Source organism: Cetorhinus maximus, chromosome 21 (assembly GCF_964194155.1).
Source record: "Cetorhinus maximus chromosome 21, sCetMax3.hap1.1, whole genome shotgun sequence".
Lineage (NCBI taxonomy): Eukaryota > Metazoa > Chordata > Chondrichthyes > Lamniformes > Cetorhinidae > Cetorhinus > Cetorhinus maximus.
The window spans coordinates 12,668,703-12,687,771 of record NC_135899.1 but is presented as its reverse complement, the minus strand read 5'-3'; the positions used below and the strand labels follow the sequence as shown (position 1 = coordinate 12,687,771).

General features: G+C 50.0%; 1 protein-coding gene across 3 annotated transcripts in view; it reads right to left on the bottom strand.

Annotated features, from left to right (window-relative positions):
- Window positions 1-2,298: 2,298 nt before the first annotated feature.
- Window positions 2,299-19,069, bottom strand: part of phf1 (PHD finger protein 1) — a 48,576-nt gene continuing 31,805 nt past the window's right edge. For all 3 annotated transcript variants that reach the window (XM_078566629.1, XM_078566627.1, XM_078566628.1), the window contains 7 exons: window positions 17,158-17,281; window positions 15,132-15,199; window positions 13,007-13,150; window positions 9,270-9,393; window positions 8,326-8,417; window positions 4,256-4,348; window positions 2,299-2,891 (listed from right to left, as the gene is read on the bottom strand). In XM_078566629.1, coding sequence (XP_078422755.1) covers window positions 2,537-2,891; window positions 4,256-4,348; window positions 8,326-8,417; window positions 9,270-9,393; window positions 13,007-13,150; window positions 15,132-15,199; window positions 17,158-17,281 — 1,000 coding nt within the window. In that variant the 3' untranslated portion in view covers window positions 2,299-2,536. The remainder of the gene's footprint in view (window positions 2,892-4,255; window positions 4,349-8,325; window positions 8,418-9,269; window positions 9,394-13,006; window positions 13,151-15,131; window positions 15,200-17,157; window positions 17,282-19,069) is intronic.

Genomic DNA, 19,069 nt, shown 5'->3' with positions numbered 1-19,069 from the left:
CATACGGAACAAGAGAATGTGAACAGGAGAAAGCAGAATTTCAAAGTGCAAAGAGGGGAGAGGGAAAAAGACAGATTTTTAAAAATTGATTCATGGGATGCGGGTGCCGCTGGCTGGGCCAGCATTTATTGCCCATCCCTAGTTGCCCTTGAGATGGTGGTGGTGAGCTGCCTTCTTGAACCGCTGCAGTCCGTGTGGTGTAGGTACACCCACAGTGCTGTTAGGGAGGGAGTTCCAGGATTTTGATCCAGCGACAGTGAAGGATGAAGAGAAAGAGAAAATAAGAAAAAGATATACGTTGAAAAGGGGGAACAAAGAGAGCGCAAGGCGCAGAGAGAGAGCGAGAGAGAGAGAGTGAGAGAGAGAGAGAGAGAGAGAGAGAGAGCGCGCACAAGAGCAAGGCAGAGAGAGAATGAGACACAAAGAGCAGAAAAAGAGAGCAAGGGGGAGAGAGCGAGAAAGAGGGAGAGAGAAAGAGAGCATGTGAGACACAAGGCGCAGAGAGAGAGCGAGAGAGAGAGAGAGAGAGAGAGAGCGCACAAGAGCAAGGCAGAGAGAGAATGAGACACAAAGAGCAGAAAAAGAGAGCAAGGGGGAGAGAGAGAGCGAGAGAGAAAGAGGGAGAGAGAAAGAGAGCATGTGAGACACAAAGAGCAGAGAGAGAGAGAGAGAGTAAAAGAGAGCAAGGCAGAGGGGAAAGTGGAAACAAATCCTGGAGGTAAAGAAAAAAAGACAAAAGCATGTAGAGAGAGAGGACCAATGGGGAGGAGAAGTGCACATGGGAAGATGACACAGAAAGAGCGAGAGGGCGGGTGCTGGGGTAAGAGATAAAAATAACGGGAGATAAAGACGACCAAAGAGAGAGAAGAGTGAGAGAGAGAAACAAACAGAGAAAGGAGACAAACAAACAACCTTAAAAGCAGCAGAGGGAGGTGGTCCAGGAGAGGAGGTGGGGTTCCGACATGGAGGGTGTGACTGACATAGAGAAGGAACATGGCAGAAGTCACAAGTCGATGGATGATGAGAGAACAACTACGTAGAAAGTGCTTTCAAATTCAAAATAAAAGTGAAAATTAATTTACAAAGGGCCAAGATGGAGGAGAGCCTGGAACAGCCTCAAGCACAAGCCCAGTGACTCCCATCACAATCTGACACACATCATTCACAGACCTGTCCACATCCCCCCGGGACATCCCTGCACAGTCCGGTCCACATTCCCCCCGGGAACTCCCGGCACAGACCCGCCCACATCCCCCCAGGACCTCCCGGCACAGACCCGCCCACATCCCCCCAGGACCTCCCGGCACAGACTCGCCCACATTCCCCCGGGACCTCCCGGCACAGACCCGCCCACATCCCCCCGGGACATCCCTGCACAGACCCACCCACATGCCCCCGGGACCTCCCGGCACAGACCCACCCACATTCCCCCGGGACCTCCCGGCACAGACCCACCCACATTCCCCCGGGACCTCCCGGCACAGACCCACCCGCATCCCCCCGGGACCTCCCGGCACAGACCCACCCGCATCCCCCCGGGACCTCCCGGCAAAAACCCGCCCGCATCCCCCCGGGACCTCCCGGCAAAAACCCGCCCACACCCCCCTGGGACCTCCCGGCAAAAACCCCCCCACACCCCCCTGGGACCTCCCGGCAAAAACCCGCACGCATCCCCCCGGGACCTCCCGGCACAGACCCACCCGCATCCCCCCGGGACCTCCCGGCAAAAACCCGCCCGCATCCCCCCGGGACCTCCCGGCAAAAACCCCCCCACACCCCCCTGGGACCTCCCGGCAAAAACCCGCCCGCATCCCCCCGGGACCTCCCGGCAAAAACCGCCCGCATCCCCCCGGGACCTCCCGGCAAAAACCCGCACGCATCCCCCCGGGACCTCCCGGCAAAAACCCGCCCGCATCCCCCCGGCACAGACCCGCCCGCATCCCCCCGGGACCTCCCGGCACAGACCCGCCCGCAACCCCCCGGGACCTCCCGGCAAAAACCCGCCCGCATCCCCCCGGCACAGACCCGCCCGCATCCCCCCCGGGACCTCCCGGCAAAAACCTGCCCGCATCCCCCCGGGACCTCCCGGCACAGACCCGCCCGCAACCCCCCGGGACCTCCCGGCTAAAACCCGCCCGCATCCCCCCGGCAAAAACCCGCCCACATCCCCCTGGGACCACAGCACAGTCCCATCCATATCCCCTCGGCCCATAACCCACGCTAAATAATCAGCCAACTCTTCTTTCATTCCACTTCCTCCTCAACGTTAAAGCTCATCATCAGTCAGTTCCCCCCCCGCCCCGAGGTAGGTTTGCCTCTGAGTGAGCACGTGCTCCAGGATCCTACCACAGTGGACAATCAGAATCAAGCGCAAAGACCTTGAAAGATTAAAAACCGTGCGCGTTGATCCCCAACGCCTATCAGAGTCCAATTTGAAATAAGCTGCCTCACGTTGGCACTTGGCTCCTGATCTCTCCCCACCTCCCCCCGTCCGTCCCACCCCGCCTGCTGGAACCTCCCAGAATCTGAATGTGCGCTAAAAGATGGAGGAGCCGCCCCACTCCACCAGGTACTGCACTTTGTTGTCCAGGGTGAGCCTGCGGGCGAGGATTCGCACCGTCTCGCCCCGCGCCAGTCTGCCCATCGCCCCGAAGTAACTGTTGACGGACGAGCGCAGGTAGGAGAGGGGCAGGTCATCGTCGCTGGAGTCACACTGGGACCGGGTGTCCATCAGGTTGTCGGAACCATCGTCCTCCTCCTCCTCGTCCTCCTCTTCCTCGTCCTCCTGCTCCGTCTCGGCAGCGTCGAGTGGATGCTCGTCCGCGCCCTCCTCGCCATCCGATAGCCGGACGCCAGTGCCGACAGCCTTGGCCTGACTGCCCGAGTTCTCACTGAGAGACAAGAGGGGAAGTGGAGTTAGTGAATCAGCCCTGTGAGCAGCAGGTGGCAGTGTCGAGATCAGCGGAAGGGCCGCGGTGGGGAGGGCGGCAGGGAGAGTGGCCGATATTTTATCCCTGTAACAGTAAGTTATATAATATATACAGGAATGTTATACCCTGTAACACACTGTTATATAATATATACAGGAGCGTTATACCCTGTAACACACTGTTATATAATATATATAGGAGTGTTATACCCTGTAGCGCACAGTTATATAATATATAGAGTGCTTTAGCCTGTAACACACAATGTGTTCTATAATATACACAGGAGTGTGTTATACCCTGTAACACACTGTTATATAATATATATAGGAGTGTTATACCCTGTAGCGCACAGTTATATAATATATAGAGTGCTTTAGCCTGTAACACACAATGTGTTCTATAATATACACAGGAGTGTGTTATACCCTGTAGCACACAGTGTGCTAGATAATATACAGGAGTGTTATACTCTGTAACACACAATGTGTTCTAAAATATACACAGGAGTGTGTTATACCCTGTAGCACACAGTGTCATATAATATACACAGGAGTGTGTTATACCCTGTAACACAGTGCGTTGTATAATATACACAGGAGTGTTATACCTGTAGCACACATTCTATTATATAATATGTACAGGAGTATTATACCCTGTAACACAGTGTGTTGTAGAATATACACAGGAGTGTTATATCCTGTAGCACAGTGTGCTATATAATATACAGGAGTGTTACACACTGTAGCACAGTGTGCTATATAATATATATACAGGAATGTTATACCCTGTAGCACACAGTGTGCTATAGAATATACAGGAGTATTGTACCCTGTAGCACAGTGTGCTATATAATATACAGGAGTGTTATACCCTGTAGCACACAGTGTGCTATATAATATACAGGAGTGTTATACCCTGTAGTACACAGTGTGCTAATATACAGGAGTGTTATACCCTGTAGCACACAGTCTATTATATATGTAGAAAAAGCATGGAACGCTATGCACAGGCAGAACTCGAGCCAGACATTATTGAAACCTTTTAAAGGAGACATTAGGTAATGCTTGAAGCGGGGAATGTGCAGGGCCAGGGTGAATGTTGATAAACTGTGTGGGGTTAGTCCGAGGCTGCTTGTAATGGGCTGAAAGGCTTCCTCTGGCGAGGTCACCTTCCCGATTTCAAATGGCTCTTTTGATTCGCCAGAACCGGGCCCCTAGATTTGGCTGGTGCAGCAGGATGTGGAGGTGAGGTGTGGGGGCAGGGGTGGCGGTGTAGATGGAGTGTGGGCAAAGGACATTGACTGAACAACCATGAGGGGCTCTCACCCATACTCGAGCGAGGATGACGAGGACGACTCCAGGCTGCGAACGTTGTTCGAGGATGGCTGAAACGACGCGTACATCATCTTTGGAGGCGTCCTAGCCAAAGCAGAGGGAAGAGTGAAAAGGTCATCCAGTCTCCCTCAATCTCCCCACACAACAATCCGCGGGCCTATTTACACAGCCAATTATAATAAACGCACTGCCTGGCAGGCAGGTGGCACACACTCAATGGGCCAACCAGCCTCCTCCTGGGTCTAAATGAACTCTGTCAATGCCTGAAGGGGACAACATTTGTACGGCTGTGGGGAAAACAAGGCGCAGTGGAGCTAACTGCACTGCTCTTTCAAAGGGCCAGCACAGATATAATGGGCCGAGCGGCCTCCTTCTGCCCTGTATCACTCTGCAATCAATACAGTTCGATTCGCCTCACTTCCTCCTCTCCTTACGTGGTTTGTGCACTTGGTCTCCCAAAACCTTCCTGCTCACCCACCGTATGCTCCCCATTTATCCTTCTCGGGTCTAAAGTGGATGACGTTACATGCGACCGTACTGAGTTGCACAAAGCACTCTCTGGCATGCATCACTTAACCCATCGTATTCTTTCGCAAATTCCTGCGCCCCTTCAATTCCTCCACCACACGCTGTCCACTGAATTTAACCTCAACATAAACATCGTGCCTGTATTGCAGTCAAAATATTCCAAGCTGCTTCACAGAATCTTTACCAGGGAGTTTGACGTCTAGCCTCAGCAGGAGGGTGTTAAAAACCCGACCGGTTCATTCATATCGTTCAGGGAAGGAAACCCGTCCTTTTTCAACCTGCTCCGGCCCAAACTCGCGACTCCAGTCCCACACCAAATCTGGTCGACTCTTAACCACCCTCTGAAGGGGCCAAGCGAGAGGCACTCAGTTGTAGCAAACCTGCGACCAGTGGCTCACGAAGGCAGCCCAGCACCACCACCTCAGGGCAATTAGGCTCGGGTAATAAACGACGGCCCTGTCAGTAATGCCCAGATCCCGAGAATGAAAAGGAAGCCCCCAAAGCGCCTTCCAGCCAAATTAAGCATTTTTTTTTGGAAGTGGAGCCTCTTTAGTCATTTAGGAAATGCAACAGCCAATCTGCACACAGTAAGGTCTCACAAACAGCAATAAAGGACCAGGTATTGAGTGATTTTTTTTTTAAAAAAGCACCAGGCAGAATGTCAGGGAAAATTCCAAAGGAATGTCACTAAATTACAGAAGGAACGGACGAGGCCTCAGTTCAACACCTCATCCTAAAGATGAGACTGTCCCCGCTGGCAATGCAGCATCGAGGGAGTCAGCCACTAGAGGGTCAACCTTGAACTTTGTGGAGCGGGACCTGAACCCACAACCGTCTGATTCAGAGGCAGGAGTGCTACCCACTAAGCCACAGCTGTGCAATGAGTGACGGGGAAAAAAAAATAGCACACTTCACTCTTTAAAAAAATTCTTTCATGGGAAGTGGCAAAGACAGAGTTCGTTACCCATCTCGAATTGTGTGGCTTGCTCAACCACTTCAGGGAGGAGTTAAGAGTCAACCACATTGCTGTGGGTCTGGAGTCACATGTAGGCCAGACTGGGTAAGGGCAGCAGATTCCCTTCCCTAAAGGACATCTCTGAACCAGACGGGTTTTTAATGACAATCGATGATAGTTTCACGGTCACTTTCAATTCAAGATTTCATTAACTGTATTTAAATTGGTAGGATTTGAACCTATGACCCCAAAGCATAAGCCTGGGCCCCTGGATTTCGAGTCCAGTGACATTACCACAATGCCACTGTTTTCCCCCCGATGTGAGAGATAGGAAAGGGCTGAGACTAAACGGAGAAAATGATCAAATAGATTAATTCCGCCCCCCCAACCACTGGAGTAAGGATGGTTCATTCCAAATAAAGCACACACACACCTCTCACCCATTTCTGAAGTGGTGCATTCCACTTTAGCCACCTGCACACACGTCCTTACTCAACCTGTGCCCTTCCTCACCTGAAGGCATCGAGGGGAGCACTTCCATGGCAAGAGGTCTCACCCGAGTGACTTTTCCCTCCCACACGTGATATTTTGACCACGGCAGAGGGACCACAGTCGGGGTCCTCACTCAAAATGTCCACAAACGAGGATGCCCCAAGCCAGTTGGGGTTGGTTTATTATCCCCTCCCTCCTACAACCAGAGGGTGTTTAGGCCTTGCATATCACCTCTGCCACCATCCCCTGGCTGCGGCAAGGGACCTCTCGGGGGAGGAGGGGGGTTGGGAAAACGGCGAAAATCTCACGGCCACTATTTGGACAAAGAGCAGTGGGAGTGCTCCCCGGTCTCCCAGCCAATATTTATCCAACCAGCAGGTTATCTGGTCACTGAGCACATTGGTGTTTGTGGGATCTTGCTGCCACTGTCAAACAGGCTGCCACTGTCCCCACATTACAACAGCAGGTACACTTTACACAAGTTGCCCTAAAGTGCTCTAGGCTACCCCGAGGTTGCAAAAGGCCCGGGATAGATGCTTTCTCGGTTATAGTTGTTCTGGATTTCTGAAGCCTCCATTTAATCCAGGACAGCCTTGGTCCTTTGTTTATTCTTTTCGTGGCTAGGCCAGTATTTTTTGCTCACTCCTAGTTGCCCTTGAGAAGGTGGTGGTGAGCTGCCTTCTTGAACCGCTGCAGCCCATGTGGTGTAGGTACAACCACAGCGCTGTTAGTTAGGGAGTTCCAGGATTTTGACCCAGCAACAGTGAAGGAACGGTGATATATTTCCAAGTCAGGATGGTGAGTGACTTGGAGGGGAACTTACAGGTGGTGATGTTCCCAAGTGTCTGGTACCCTTGTCCTTCTAGATGGTAGTGGTCATGGGTTTGGAAGGTGTCTAAAGAAGAATCATATGGACTCAAAACGTTAACACTGTTTCTCTCTCCACAGGTGCTGCCAGATCTGCTGAGTTTTTCAGCATTTTCTGTTTTTACTTCCAGCATCTACAGTATTTTGCTTTTATTTATATATGCGGGTTTAGAATGTGCTTTGAAGGAGCCTTGGTGACATCCTGCAGTGGATGTTGTAGATGGTACTCACTGCTGCCACTGTGCGTCGGTGGTGGAGGGCGTGAATGTCTGTGGCATTGGATAGGGTGCTGGTCAAATGGGCTGCTTTGTCCTGGATCATGTTGAACTTCTTGAGTGACGTTGTCCAGCCAAGAGGAGAGAGATCAAGAGATCAATCAGACTCCTGACTTGTGCCTTGTAGATGGTGGTCGGGCTTTGGGGAGTCAGGAGGTGAGTTACTCGCCACAGGATTCTTAGCCTCTGACCAGCTCTTGTAGCCATAGTATTTATATGGCTGGTCCAGTTCAGTTTCTGGTCAATGGTAACCCCCATGAGGTTGATATTGGGGGGATTCAGTGATGTTAAAGCAATTGAATGCCATGGGGAAATGGTTAGATTCTCTCTTACTGGAAATGGTCATTGCCTGGCACTTGTGTGGTGCAAATGCCATTGATGTCATAAGGAAGAACTTTTTTTAAGCAGAGGGTAGTGGGTGTCTGGAATTCGCTGTCCAAGTTGGTGGTAGAGGCAGAAACTTTAAACTCTTTTAAAAAAGTACCTGGACCTGCACCTCAAGTGCTGTAAACTGCAGGGCTATGGGCCGGATGCAGGGAGGTGGGATTAGAAAGGGCACCTGGGTGTCCTCGGGCTGGCATGGACAAGATGGGCCGAATGGTCTCCTTCTGTGCTGTAACTTTTCTATGGTTCTTTCTAATGTCAATGTCAGGGTCTAGCCTTGTGGCTTTACTCACTACTTCAAGGGCTTGAATGTCTACTCTGTGTCTCAATGGCCACTGTCCTCTAACCAGCTATCCCTGTTGTATAATCTGTAGCGCACAAACTCCCTTGGGTAAATCCAATAGGATAAACAGAAGGAATGTCCAGCAAGGGTGCGGTCCTCACCCCACTACATTATTCTGTCTATGATCAGCCAAGATAATGGGCCAAAAGCCAGGAGGGTGAGGACAAGCATCTAGAGGTTCCTACCCCATCCCACCATTTGTGGGCTGCCCACTTACCTTTCTGTGTTCTCCCGGATGGGACATGTGCTGGCGCTGCCTCTGCAGCCCTGGTAGGACTGGTTGGGGCTGGAAGGATTCGCTACCACGTTCTGCAGGCACAAAGACACCGACCATCAGCTTGTGCGCGGCACTTCACACCCTCACCTTCTGACCACGAGCAACCGCACGCCACAGCGAAGGAGAAAGGGCTGAGACACCATATCAACAACCCGCCAACGCTTACTCTCTCTCACCCTGTCCCCATGTCAATCGCTCACACAAAACCAAACTGTCCAGATCTCTGCTTCTCACTCATCCAGGTTTGAAAGCTACAAATCAGATCTCGCACAGGCTGGAGCGGAAATCTGGAACTCTCTCCTCCCCCACCCGCTAAGGGCTATGGGTGGTGAGGGTCAGCTTAAACTTTCAATACTGAGGTCCATAGATTTTTGTTGGGCAGCAGTATTTGAGGAAGCAAAGGAGAGCAAACGGAATCGAGATCCAGATCCACCATTCGGTTAGATCCTGGCTGAACAGACTAGAGGGGCTGAATGGCCTCCTCCTCTTCCTATTTTCTTCATTCCCTTCATATCACTCACACTCTAACTGCTTTACATGATTCCTCTCTCAACCTTTCCCCTGTTTTCCCATCTGTAGATATCTTTGCTGGGTGAGAGTGTTGAGGGTTACAGAACCTAGGTGGGTAAGTGGAACACCGGTCATGATTTAACTGAATGGTGGAACAGACTCGAGGGGCTGAATGGTCTATTCCTCTTCCCTCCTCTTCTCTCTGTTGGATTTTCTCAGGCGTTCACCCCTTCAACTGAGGGACCTAGTGCCTCAGGACTGCTTCCCTTCACCCTCTTGCAGATCTCCCTCCGAATGCCCACATGCTTCCCCCTCTCTCTCTCTGTAACCCAGCGGCCCCCAACATCCACCCCCAAACCCCCAGGGCGGGTCACCTGAGTGATTGCTTTCTGCAGCAGTCGACGTGCTCGCCTGGTCTTCAGCTCGTACAGGTCCTGGGGGTCCCGGTGGCGAGGGGGTCTCTTGGCCTTCTGCTTCTTCACCCCGTCAAGCACGGACCTGGAGGGGAGGGACAGAAGGGAGTGGGGGGAGAAGGGGGGGGGTGCAAAATAATATAAAACCCTTTCAGAATCACACCTTCCCACGGGGACGGTACACAACGTGGCGGGCACTGCACAGAGCCGAGGATAGGGGAGCGGGGGTGGGGGGGCTTTGGGTGGGCAGGGGGGCACAATGCTGCTTTACCAGGTTCCCCATAACTCCTTGCTCCAACCCACCACCTCCCAGCTCCAACTCAGAGTCCGGATCAACAGCCGGTTCAGGCTAGACGGCTTCAAAAGGGCGAGGAGCAGAAATTATGTCCTCTCAGCATTAATCTGAAGGGGTCATTTTCAGGGAAATGCCAATAAAAAAAGGACCAGAGCGGAGGTGAGGATTAAAAAAAAAAAAAATCTTATAACGTAGCAAGTTGCTGTGACCTGGAATGCGCTGCCCGAAAGGGCGATGGAAGTAGATTCAATAATAACATTCAAAAGGAAATTGGATAAGCACTGAAGCTGGTATAAGTATAGGCTTATTGAGGAATAGCCCCAATGGGACTGACTGAGGTGGCACAGGTTATGATGGGCTGAACGGCCTCCTTCTAGGCCATGTCATTCTATGAAAAGGGGAGGCTGGCATTAATCTGTGCAGGGGGCCTCCCCTCACTCTGGCCAGCAGAGTCCCTCGCCAATTAAAACCTTCCACTGTCCAAACTGGCAACCGCGAACATCTGCCAAAAGAGCGGCAGCCATTAACCATTTGCAGTGATGCCGAGCTCCGAGGTTGCCGGTTATAGTGTATTCAGTGCTGCGTAAACTCTGGGCAGAAACAGTTGTGCCAACAGCACTAATGCGCACCTCATTAAGAGTGAAAAACGTAAGAACAAACACGGCTAAATAATTGGTCCCATTACCATCCCTCTTGCACCATCACTTGTCACTTAATCTTTCCTGTCCACCGCAGGCCCCCACCCCCTCCACACCCCTTCTGTTCTTTCCTCCATTCCCCCTTTCCCTGCCTCTATACTTGCTTAAAACCTCTCATCTCTAACTTCTGAGCTGTGAGGAAAGGTCATTGACCTGGACCATTAACTCCACCTTTCTCTCACTCGCTCCACATCGCTCAGCATTTCCACCTTCTTCCATCTCTTACTTAAGTAAATAACACTTGGTTAATGTTCAATTACCTCTGGGGTCCTTCAGCCTTTCCAACTGTCCCCCAAGCGGGTGGAGTTACAGTTTGCATTGAACAATGACTGGTGTTTAATTACGGCTGCATACACAGTGACAGAACAGACTCCAGGCTGAATGACTGGGCGATATCTCCCCATATTATTATATATCTTCCTCTGTGCTCAGGATTACTGACCCAATAACTCAACCATTAACCACCATACCCTAAATTGTCCCATCGCTTGATGTGATAACTGGCTTCGAACTGCATTGGTGATGTTAGCAGATGAATGTTTGTGAAGTGCTGCTCTTTGTATTCAAGCAGAGATATCAATCCACTGATTTGATAATGGACTAACACTTCAAGCTATAAGGCAGCCAGGAATTTCATACAAACACATGGTGTATTTGTCCACTAGCATCACTAAAACGAGTTCAAGTCATTGCTAAACAATTAGAATCTCAGTTTTCTTGAGTGAAGGAACGTCCATTTGTTGAATGGGTATAGGTTGATCCCGGGCATGGAGGGATTTTCTAATGAGGCGAGGTTGAGTAGGTTGGGCCTGTACTCTTTTGAGTTGAGAAGAATGAGACCTTATTGAAACGTAAAAGTATCTTAGGGGGCTTGACAGGGTAGATGGCGAGAGGTTATTTCCCCTTGTGGGGGAGTCTAGGACCAGAGGGCATAAACTCAGAGTAAGGGGTCATCCGTTTAAAACAAAGATGAGGAAGAATTTCTTCTCTCAGAGAGTAGTGAATCTGTAGAATTCTTTACCGCAGAGGGCTGTAGAGGCTGGGTCGTTAAGTATATTCAAGTTTGAGATCGACAGATTTTTAATCAGTAAGGGGATCAAGGGTTATGGGGAAAAGACAGGAAACTGGAATTGAAGATTATCAGATCAGCCAAGATCTCATCGAATGGCGGAGCAGACTCGATGGGCCGAATGGCCTACTTCTGCTCCTATGTCTTATGGCCTTGATTAATCATGCATGAAGACAAGGTGACCACCTTTCCCATATTTTAAGGGGATTGCCCCTCATTTTGAGTGCTTGACCCGTGCCTAGTGTCCCTTATATCTAGGGCAGCCTATGGGAGACTGATCCTGGGGGTCTCCGAGGTGAGTTTGAGTGATTCGAGCGGGGCTGCAAGCATGTTGGCCACCAGAGGGATGCTGATGTTGTGGCTCAACAAGACTAAGTTCTACGTTTTAGTTGATATCTGATATTATGGTCTCAAACACACACATGTCCCCACTAGGCGGGCTGAACATTCTCTTCCTGTCCCCGTGTTCCTCTGTAATGATGCTCCACTCATTGAATTTGTTTGGAGACACAACCCTGCTCATACCGGGAGACTGTTTGCCTCCAGCGCACTGCCTTGTGTCCAGTGGCAGCCGGGTCTCCAGCATCTAAGCCCCTAAAGCTCTGGAACCACCCCCCACCCTCCAACTAAAGCAATCCACCACCCCGCCCCCAACTAAAGCTATCCACCACCCCCCCCACCCCGCACTAAAACTATCCTCTACTCCCCCCACTAAACCTATCCTCCACTCCACCCCCGCCCCCCCTCCCCCCAACCCCACTAAGGCTATCCTCCACCTCCCACCCCCTCAACTTCCACCTCTCTTTCGCTCCTTTAAGATGCTCCTTAAGACTTACCTCTTTGACCAAGTTTTTAGACACCTGTGCCTAACATCTCATGTGGCTTGGTGTCTGTTTGATAACCGTTGCTGTGAAATGCCTCAGGACATGTTACTCTCTTAAAACCGCTATGTAACTTGTTGCTAGTGTTGGTTATCACAGCAGTGTCAATATTCACGACTGTTTAAAGCCACTGATCAGAGTGGAACTGGGAACAGAAAGATTCTCCACAAGGTGCTTCTTATATAGTAATTAAGAAATTAATAAATAAATAAATGTCATTTGGCAGTACAGGACTTGAGTGCTGCTGAAAAAAAAGAGATATGTCGAAGCTTTTTGTCTTGCACTCATCAGGACTTCGCAAGAATACCAGTATAAAAGGGAAAACAACAATTTATACTGTATGTGAAGAGAGTGCTGATTGGTGGGCAAGTGGCCTTGCCATGGAGAATGCACCAGTGATGGTGACTCACAGTTAACTGCCAAGCATTGTTTGACATTTAAACCAGGCAGCTTGACCCTGATTGGGTAAGGCATCCCCCTGAGGAATGAGTCAGCGAATGACTATCCCTTATGTTGTTTAGCTGAAACAAGCACAATGTGTGCACACATTCTTTCTGTCTGCAAAGAACATGGCCCTGTAAAGCTTAGATAGGTCTCTTTTTTCAGCTATATAGTAATAGCGACGTATATACTGGCCTTGTGGGTAAATCACATTGACACAAACATGCTTGCCATATCCGGTGGGGAACGCATATCTTCAACGCCGCGAGTCTGTGTTTAGGTTAAGCTCCCTCCCTGGCCTGGTCTACACCAACCTGTTGGAGGTCGAGCTGGCGGAGGTCGCCATCAGCTGGTTGGCGATCTCGCAAAGCGTGGCAGCGGGCGGAGGCTGAGGTGGGAGCCTCTCCTGCAGGCCGAAGATGCACTTCTTTTTCTTAATCTCTTTCCCGGACACAAATCTGGTGAGGGAGGGGGAGAGAGAGGGGGATTTAATATTAAAAAAAAAAGAGAAAAATATGAGTGATCAGGAAAAAGGGGGAGGGGCAGGGGGTGAAGAGGGAAGGAGAGTTGAGAAAAGAGTGGTAGGAAAAAAAGTGGGAAAGATAGAAAGCAAGAGAAAGAAAAAAAGAGCAAAAAGAATGGGCCCATCCCTAATTGCCCTTGCACTGAGTGGCTTGCTAAGATATTGCAGAGGGCAATTATGAATCAACCACATTGCTGTGGGTCTGGAGTCAGATGCAGACAGAACAGGTAAGGGTGGCAGATTTACTTCCCTAAGAGGAATTAATTAGTGAAGCAGATGGGTTTTTCTTTTACAACAATCAATAATAGTTTGATGGTCACCATTACTGAAACTAGCTTTTAATTCAATTAATTGAATTTTAGCTGCTGCGGTGGGATTTGAACATATTTCCCCACAGCGTTAGCCTGGGCCGCTGGATTATTAGTCCTGTGACGTCAATTTTGTCAGCTTAAAACTGCAGAAGTGGAAGGACGGGGCAGGAAGGAGCGGGGCAGCAAAGGAAGGGGGAGCTGAGGGAGGATTTGGGACTGTGTCAGCGAGAGCAGGGTTTGGGATTTATTAATGGTTGGTTATAATAAGGTGAAACATAGATGGGAAAATCACCACACTGGTTGAAGATAAAACAGAGACACAGCTTTTTTGCATACTGGAGAGAGTAGTTCACAGTCAACACTCTTGCTCCCCGCCCAGTGTCCCAGCTGTCTCCATTTATAAATGTACAAATACCCATCACTTGTTTAACAATGTAACTGCCATTAAATAATGTGATTGCCATTGAGCCTTAATATAATTAATAAGACATTGGCAAGGGGGTGGGACACAAGGGAGGGAGAACACAAAGAAGGAGATAATAACTAAATTTATGATGTTGATTGAAGGGGCACAGTTTAAAAATAAGGGGTCTCCCATTGAAGTCAGAGGTGAGGAGGAATTTCTTCTCTCAGAGGGTCATCAGTGTTTGGAATTCTCTTCTCCAGAGACCAGTGGAGGCTGGGTCATTGAACATATTCAAGGCTGAATTAGACAGGTTTTTGATCGACAAGGGAGTCAAGGGTTATGGAGGGCAGGTAAGAAAGTGGAGATTAAGGCCACGGTCAGAGCAGCCATGATCTTATCAAATGACGGAGCTGAATGGCCAACTCCTGCTTCTTACTTTCTTACGTAGTGAAGAGGAGAAGATACACTCTCCGATCCCGCAACGACCATGAGACTCAGGCTTCCTTTTAACCGGTTTTATTCAAGCATATGAAAGGGAGCTGCAATCATTCCCAAGGACAAAGACCCAGCTCCCTGATTGATTACATTTCACTACTTTTGTACTTTTTCTTATAACATATTTGAATACATCCAATTGGTAACCGACACACCGGTTCCATACTATCGAGTACATAAACATGCGATTTTGCTAACCAATTATTCTAAAGGATGTATACATAATTATATTATCCAATCAGAGTTAAAACACATACACAAGGACCTTGGTTCTTACAACTCAAGACTGTTTGTGTTTCATTAAAGCCCCCTCTTTGTCCATTGTTCACCTTCCCATATCTAAGCTGAAACCATTTTGTCCCTTCCCTTGTCTGAGAAAGGAGCACACGTAATCTAATTTATGTCATACTTTATCTCCAGCCTGGCTCTCAAGGCTGTGCAATGTCCATCTGGTCTTCCTCAACTGCTAATAAGTTTAACATCAATGGCTGCCTGGAGATTGAAGTGTGATCAGCAAATTCTTACTGTGTTTTCTTTTAATATATTTAATGTTCCCCTAAAACGTAGGAATAAACGTCAGCCAGGAGGCTGCTCAGTGCTACGCTGGGCATGTCGGCCTGGATTACATGCTCAAGCCTCCGGAGTAGTACTCAAACCCGCAATCTTTATCGTTGGCTAAGGGTTACAAAGGACTGGTTTCTTACCTGTTCCTATGGCTGTTCAGGGCATTTAGGATCTGTTCATAGCGGACCGACTTTGAGGCGGTGGACAACTGCAAACAGGAAGTGGCAGAGGTCAAACAGCAACAAAAGTGTCCACCTAAATTGTTCTTATAAAACTGACAGCAAGGAATCTCAGCCGCAACAGGGCAAGGGCACATGCGGGCAGGCAGGGGTGCGAGAGGGCGGGGGCGCGAGAGTGAGATAAATCAAAACACAAGAGTTCCCCAAAGTCTCAACTTACTGGGTGAATATCTGAGCTTTAGTGATCAGGAAGGACCTGTGTTTGATCCCCTGCCTGTGCTACTTAGTGGTTTCACTGGGCAGAGGCAGGGACATCGCAGCAGGTCTAGAGTTAGGGAGGGCTGACAAATGTCAGCAGCCAGGGTGGGGTCTGTTCCTGATCCACCTCACCACCACCCCCACCCCACCCCACCTGTTGGAAACTGGTATGGTTGTTTGGGACAGGTCAAGGTCTGGTGGCGGAGTGATGCCCCCCCACCCAGTCGAACAGCCGCTCAGCAATGGCTGCCGTTGAATGATGAGGCAGGTATTGCGGCCGATCACGGAGCTACTCCACAGCAGGATTCGACAGCTTCGGGGAGAGGAAAGAAGACAAAACGATGCTGTCGGGGGAGGGGTAAAGGTAAACGCACCTGAGCGCCCCGAATGATCCTTGGGTAAGGATCCATATGTATCAGCTGCCATCACAAACCTCACCCCTTCCACCCGGAGCATCCATTCACTCAGTGCAGACAGGCAGCGTCGGCATGCTAGGGTGGGGGTTGTGTAGTCATTATGACACTATGATTTTTAAAATTCATTCACAGGATGTGGGCTTCACTGGCTGGGCCAGCACTTATTGCCCATCCCTAGTTGCTCCTTGAGAAGGCGGCGGTGAGCTGCCTTCTTGAACCGCTGCAGCACATGAGGTGTAGGTACATCCACAGTGCTGTTAGGGAGGGAGTTCCAGGATTTTGATCCAGCAACAGTGAGGGAATGGCGATATATTTCCAAGTCAGGATGGTGAGTGACTTGGAGGGCAATCTCCAGATTCCCATCTACCTGCTGCCCTTTGTCATTTTAGAGGGTAGTGGTCGTGGGTTTGGAAGGTGCTGTCTAAGGAACCTTGGTGAATTGCTGCAGTGCATCTTGTAGAGGGTACACACTGCTGCCACTGTGCGTTGGTGGTGGAGGGAGTGAATGGGGTGCCAATCAAGTCCTGGACGGTGTTGAGCTTCTTGAGTGTTGTGGGAGCTGCATTCATCCAGGCGAGTGGGGAGTATCCCATCACACTCCTGACTTGTGCCTTGTAGATGGTGGACAGGCTTTGGGGAGTCAGGAGGTGAGTTACACGATGCACTATTCCTCGCCTCCGACCTGCTCTTGTAGCCGCAGTATTTATATGGCTAGTCCAGCTCAGATTCTGATCCCCTGTAGCTGAGTCACAAAACCGTATTCCACTAGCCTTTAAGATTCTCGCTGGATCACTGATGTCCTTTGGGGAAGTGAGAGGCGAGGGAGACCAGGCCTGGCCTAAAAGTATCTCCATACCCCGTCCCCTCTCCCCACCCTAAGGTGACCCTGAATTCCAGGCTCCACCCTCATTCCATATCCACGCGCTCTCTCAAGTAAGGGGCGACACTCTAAGCTGTGAAACAATTTTAACCTGGCTGTAAGGAATTGGCAGCAACACTGCTTTTACAGTCCACTTGATATTGACTCGAATAGAGGGTAAACATTCCACTCGATCCCATGGAACTGCCACCCGGTAAATTAGGGTAATGTTCCTCCCCCACCCCATCCCATCCCGGGAGTCAGCCTTCCAGAAAACTGGGGGGCAGGGGAGAGAGGGATACCGAAAATCAGAAAAAATGGTTCTGCTGTACTGCTCCGTCTTCACTTTCGCGATGATTTTATTTTCCACTCCCCTTCCCCCACCCCCACCGGCGCGCGATACGGGGACAATCGGGAAGGGTCTGTCGCCCCCGAGCTCCTGTCATGCACATACCTGGCCAACCAGCAGGTTCTCCCAGTTCTCATTGGCAAACGCCAAGATCTCTCGCTCAAAGTCAAAGTACTTCCTCCTGCAGCAGGTGCTGAGGTGGTAGAGGATCAGGTGCGCAATGTCGACCCTGGAAACCACACAAGAGCGCAGAGAGGTTAATCGCCGCTCGCCAGCGTACCCTCCCCCCCCCCACCCGATCAAACCTCAGCTGGGTGTCTTCAAACCAAACTTACACTGAAACCCGTAAATCAGAGACTCCCCCTTTGGGCGGGCGGGCGGGGGAGTGCGGGGTGAGGGGGCCTCCTGAGGGAATCACACAGGGACCTTGGGTACCAAGGCTAACTGCGGACGTGGGGTCAGTGCGGGAAGGTGGAGTTGAGGGAGGAGATCAGCCACAGTGGTACTGAACGGCACAGCTCGAGGGGCCAAATGGCTACAGCTGCTCCTGTTCCTTGGGTGAGCCAAATATCCTGGGATCGGCTGCATCTCCTGCAGCGTGCCTTCTTTGGTTTCACAAACACCTGGGATCACGCCTAATTCTACTTTGTTTGTCGGGTTTCCCAGTCCATTGCTATCCCATGGTCCCTTTTGGGGAGAGGGATGTACTGATCCAGGTACCCACACATCATTGGCAGGGTGCGCTGTCTCCGCCACAGTGGATGCTGGATAAAAAACTCCCCATTACACAGACACAGTCATTTCCAGCACGCTTGACCTGCACATCCCATGTTTTGACTCACAAAAGGACTTTTAAAAAATTTGTTTGGGATGTGGGTTTTGCATTTATTGCCCATGAACTGAGTGACTTGCTTGGCCATTTCAGAGGGGATATAAGAGTAAACTACATTGCTGTGGGTCTGGAGACACACATAGGACCAGGTAAGGACGGCAGATTTCCTGCCAGATGGGTTTTTACAACAATTGTTTTGCTGCCATCAGCAGACTTTTAATTCCAGAATTCAAATTTCATGGTGGGATTCGAACCCGGCTCCCCAGAGCATTACCCTGGGTCTCTGGATTACCAGTCCAGTGACAATACCACTATGCCACCGCCTCCCCTCTATTTAGCACAGAAATTCTTAGGCTGTAGTGTTATTGAAACCAATTAGTAAAATGGTCTTTTCCTCCATCTCCACCCACCCATCCAAACCATCTCATGTCCCCCTCACTGTCTGGTCTGTACTCAGACAGCTGTTGGTATCCCTGATGGCAAACAGTAGGTAAAAAAAGGTACCCCCCAAATATTTCCGGCGCAGTCCGTGGCCAGTTAGCTGATCTCAATTCAAGCGCACTCTGGATTGGAGTGGGTTCGAGGAAAAATCCTGGCCTCGTTTACAATCTGCCCACTCCTGCCAGGAAGTGTGGACACCGTGAGAGGACAGGGCTGTGGTGCCTTCCACAGTTGAGCAACATGCAGTCGCTCGCCGTCTCACCTCACACGCGCTAGCAATGTGAAATCATTCCCTCAGCTAGGGCGGGGGTGGGAGAGAAGAGGGTCTGCACTTTCACAAATGGAAAAAGAGGGGAATTGGCAACAAATCAAAAGCAAGGCATTGGACGTGGAATGGGCCACCAGGACACTCAAACCTGCTCCACCATTGACTCAGCACAACTAGCTGCTTTACCTTTGTAATTACAGTGCAGTTCTAATCCTTAGTGCACTTTATATACCTCAAGGAATGAGAAGGCTGAGGGGCGACTTGTGTCAAGAAACTATCACATTTTTCCTAATATTATTGTGGGATATTTTAAAGCAAGCTTGTGTGTGGCTAAGTTAATTAAACTAGAGATAATTAGACTGGAAGGTTTAATTTACCAAAGAAGCGAGGTGTAAAACAGGAGTTTGAAATGGAGACGGGTAAAGTTAGGTTGAGGCCAACAGATAGTGTGAGTGAAATTTGCATTTTTAAATGAT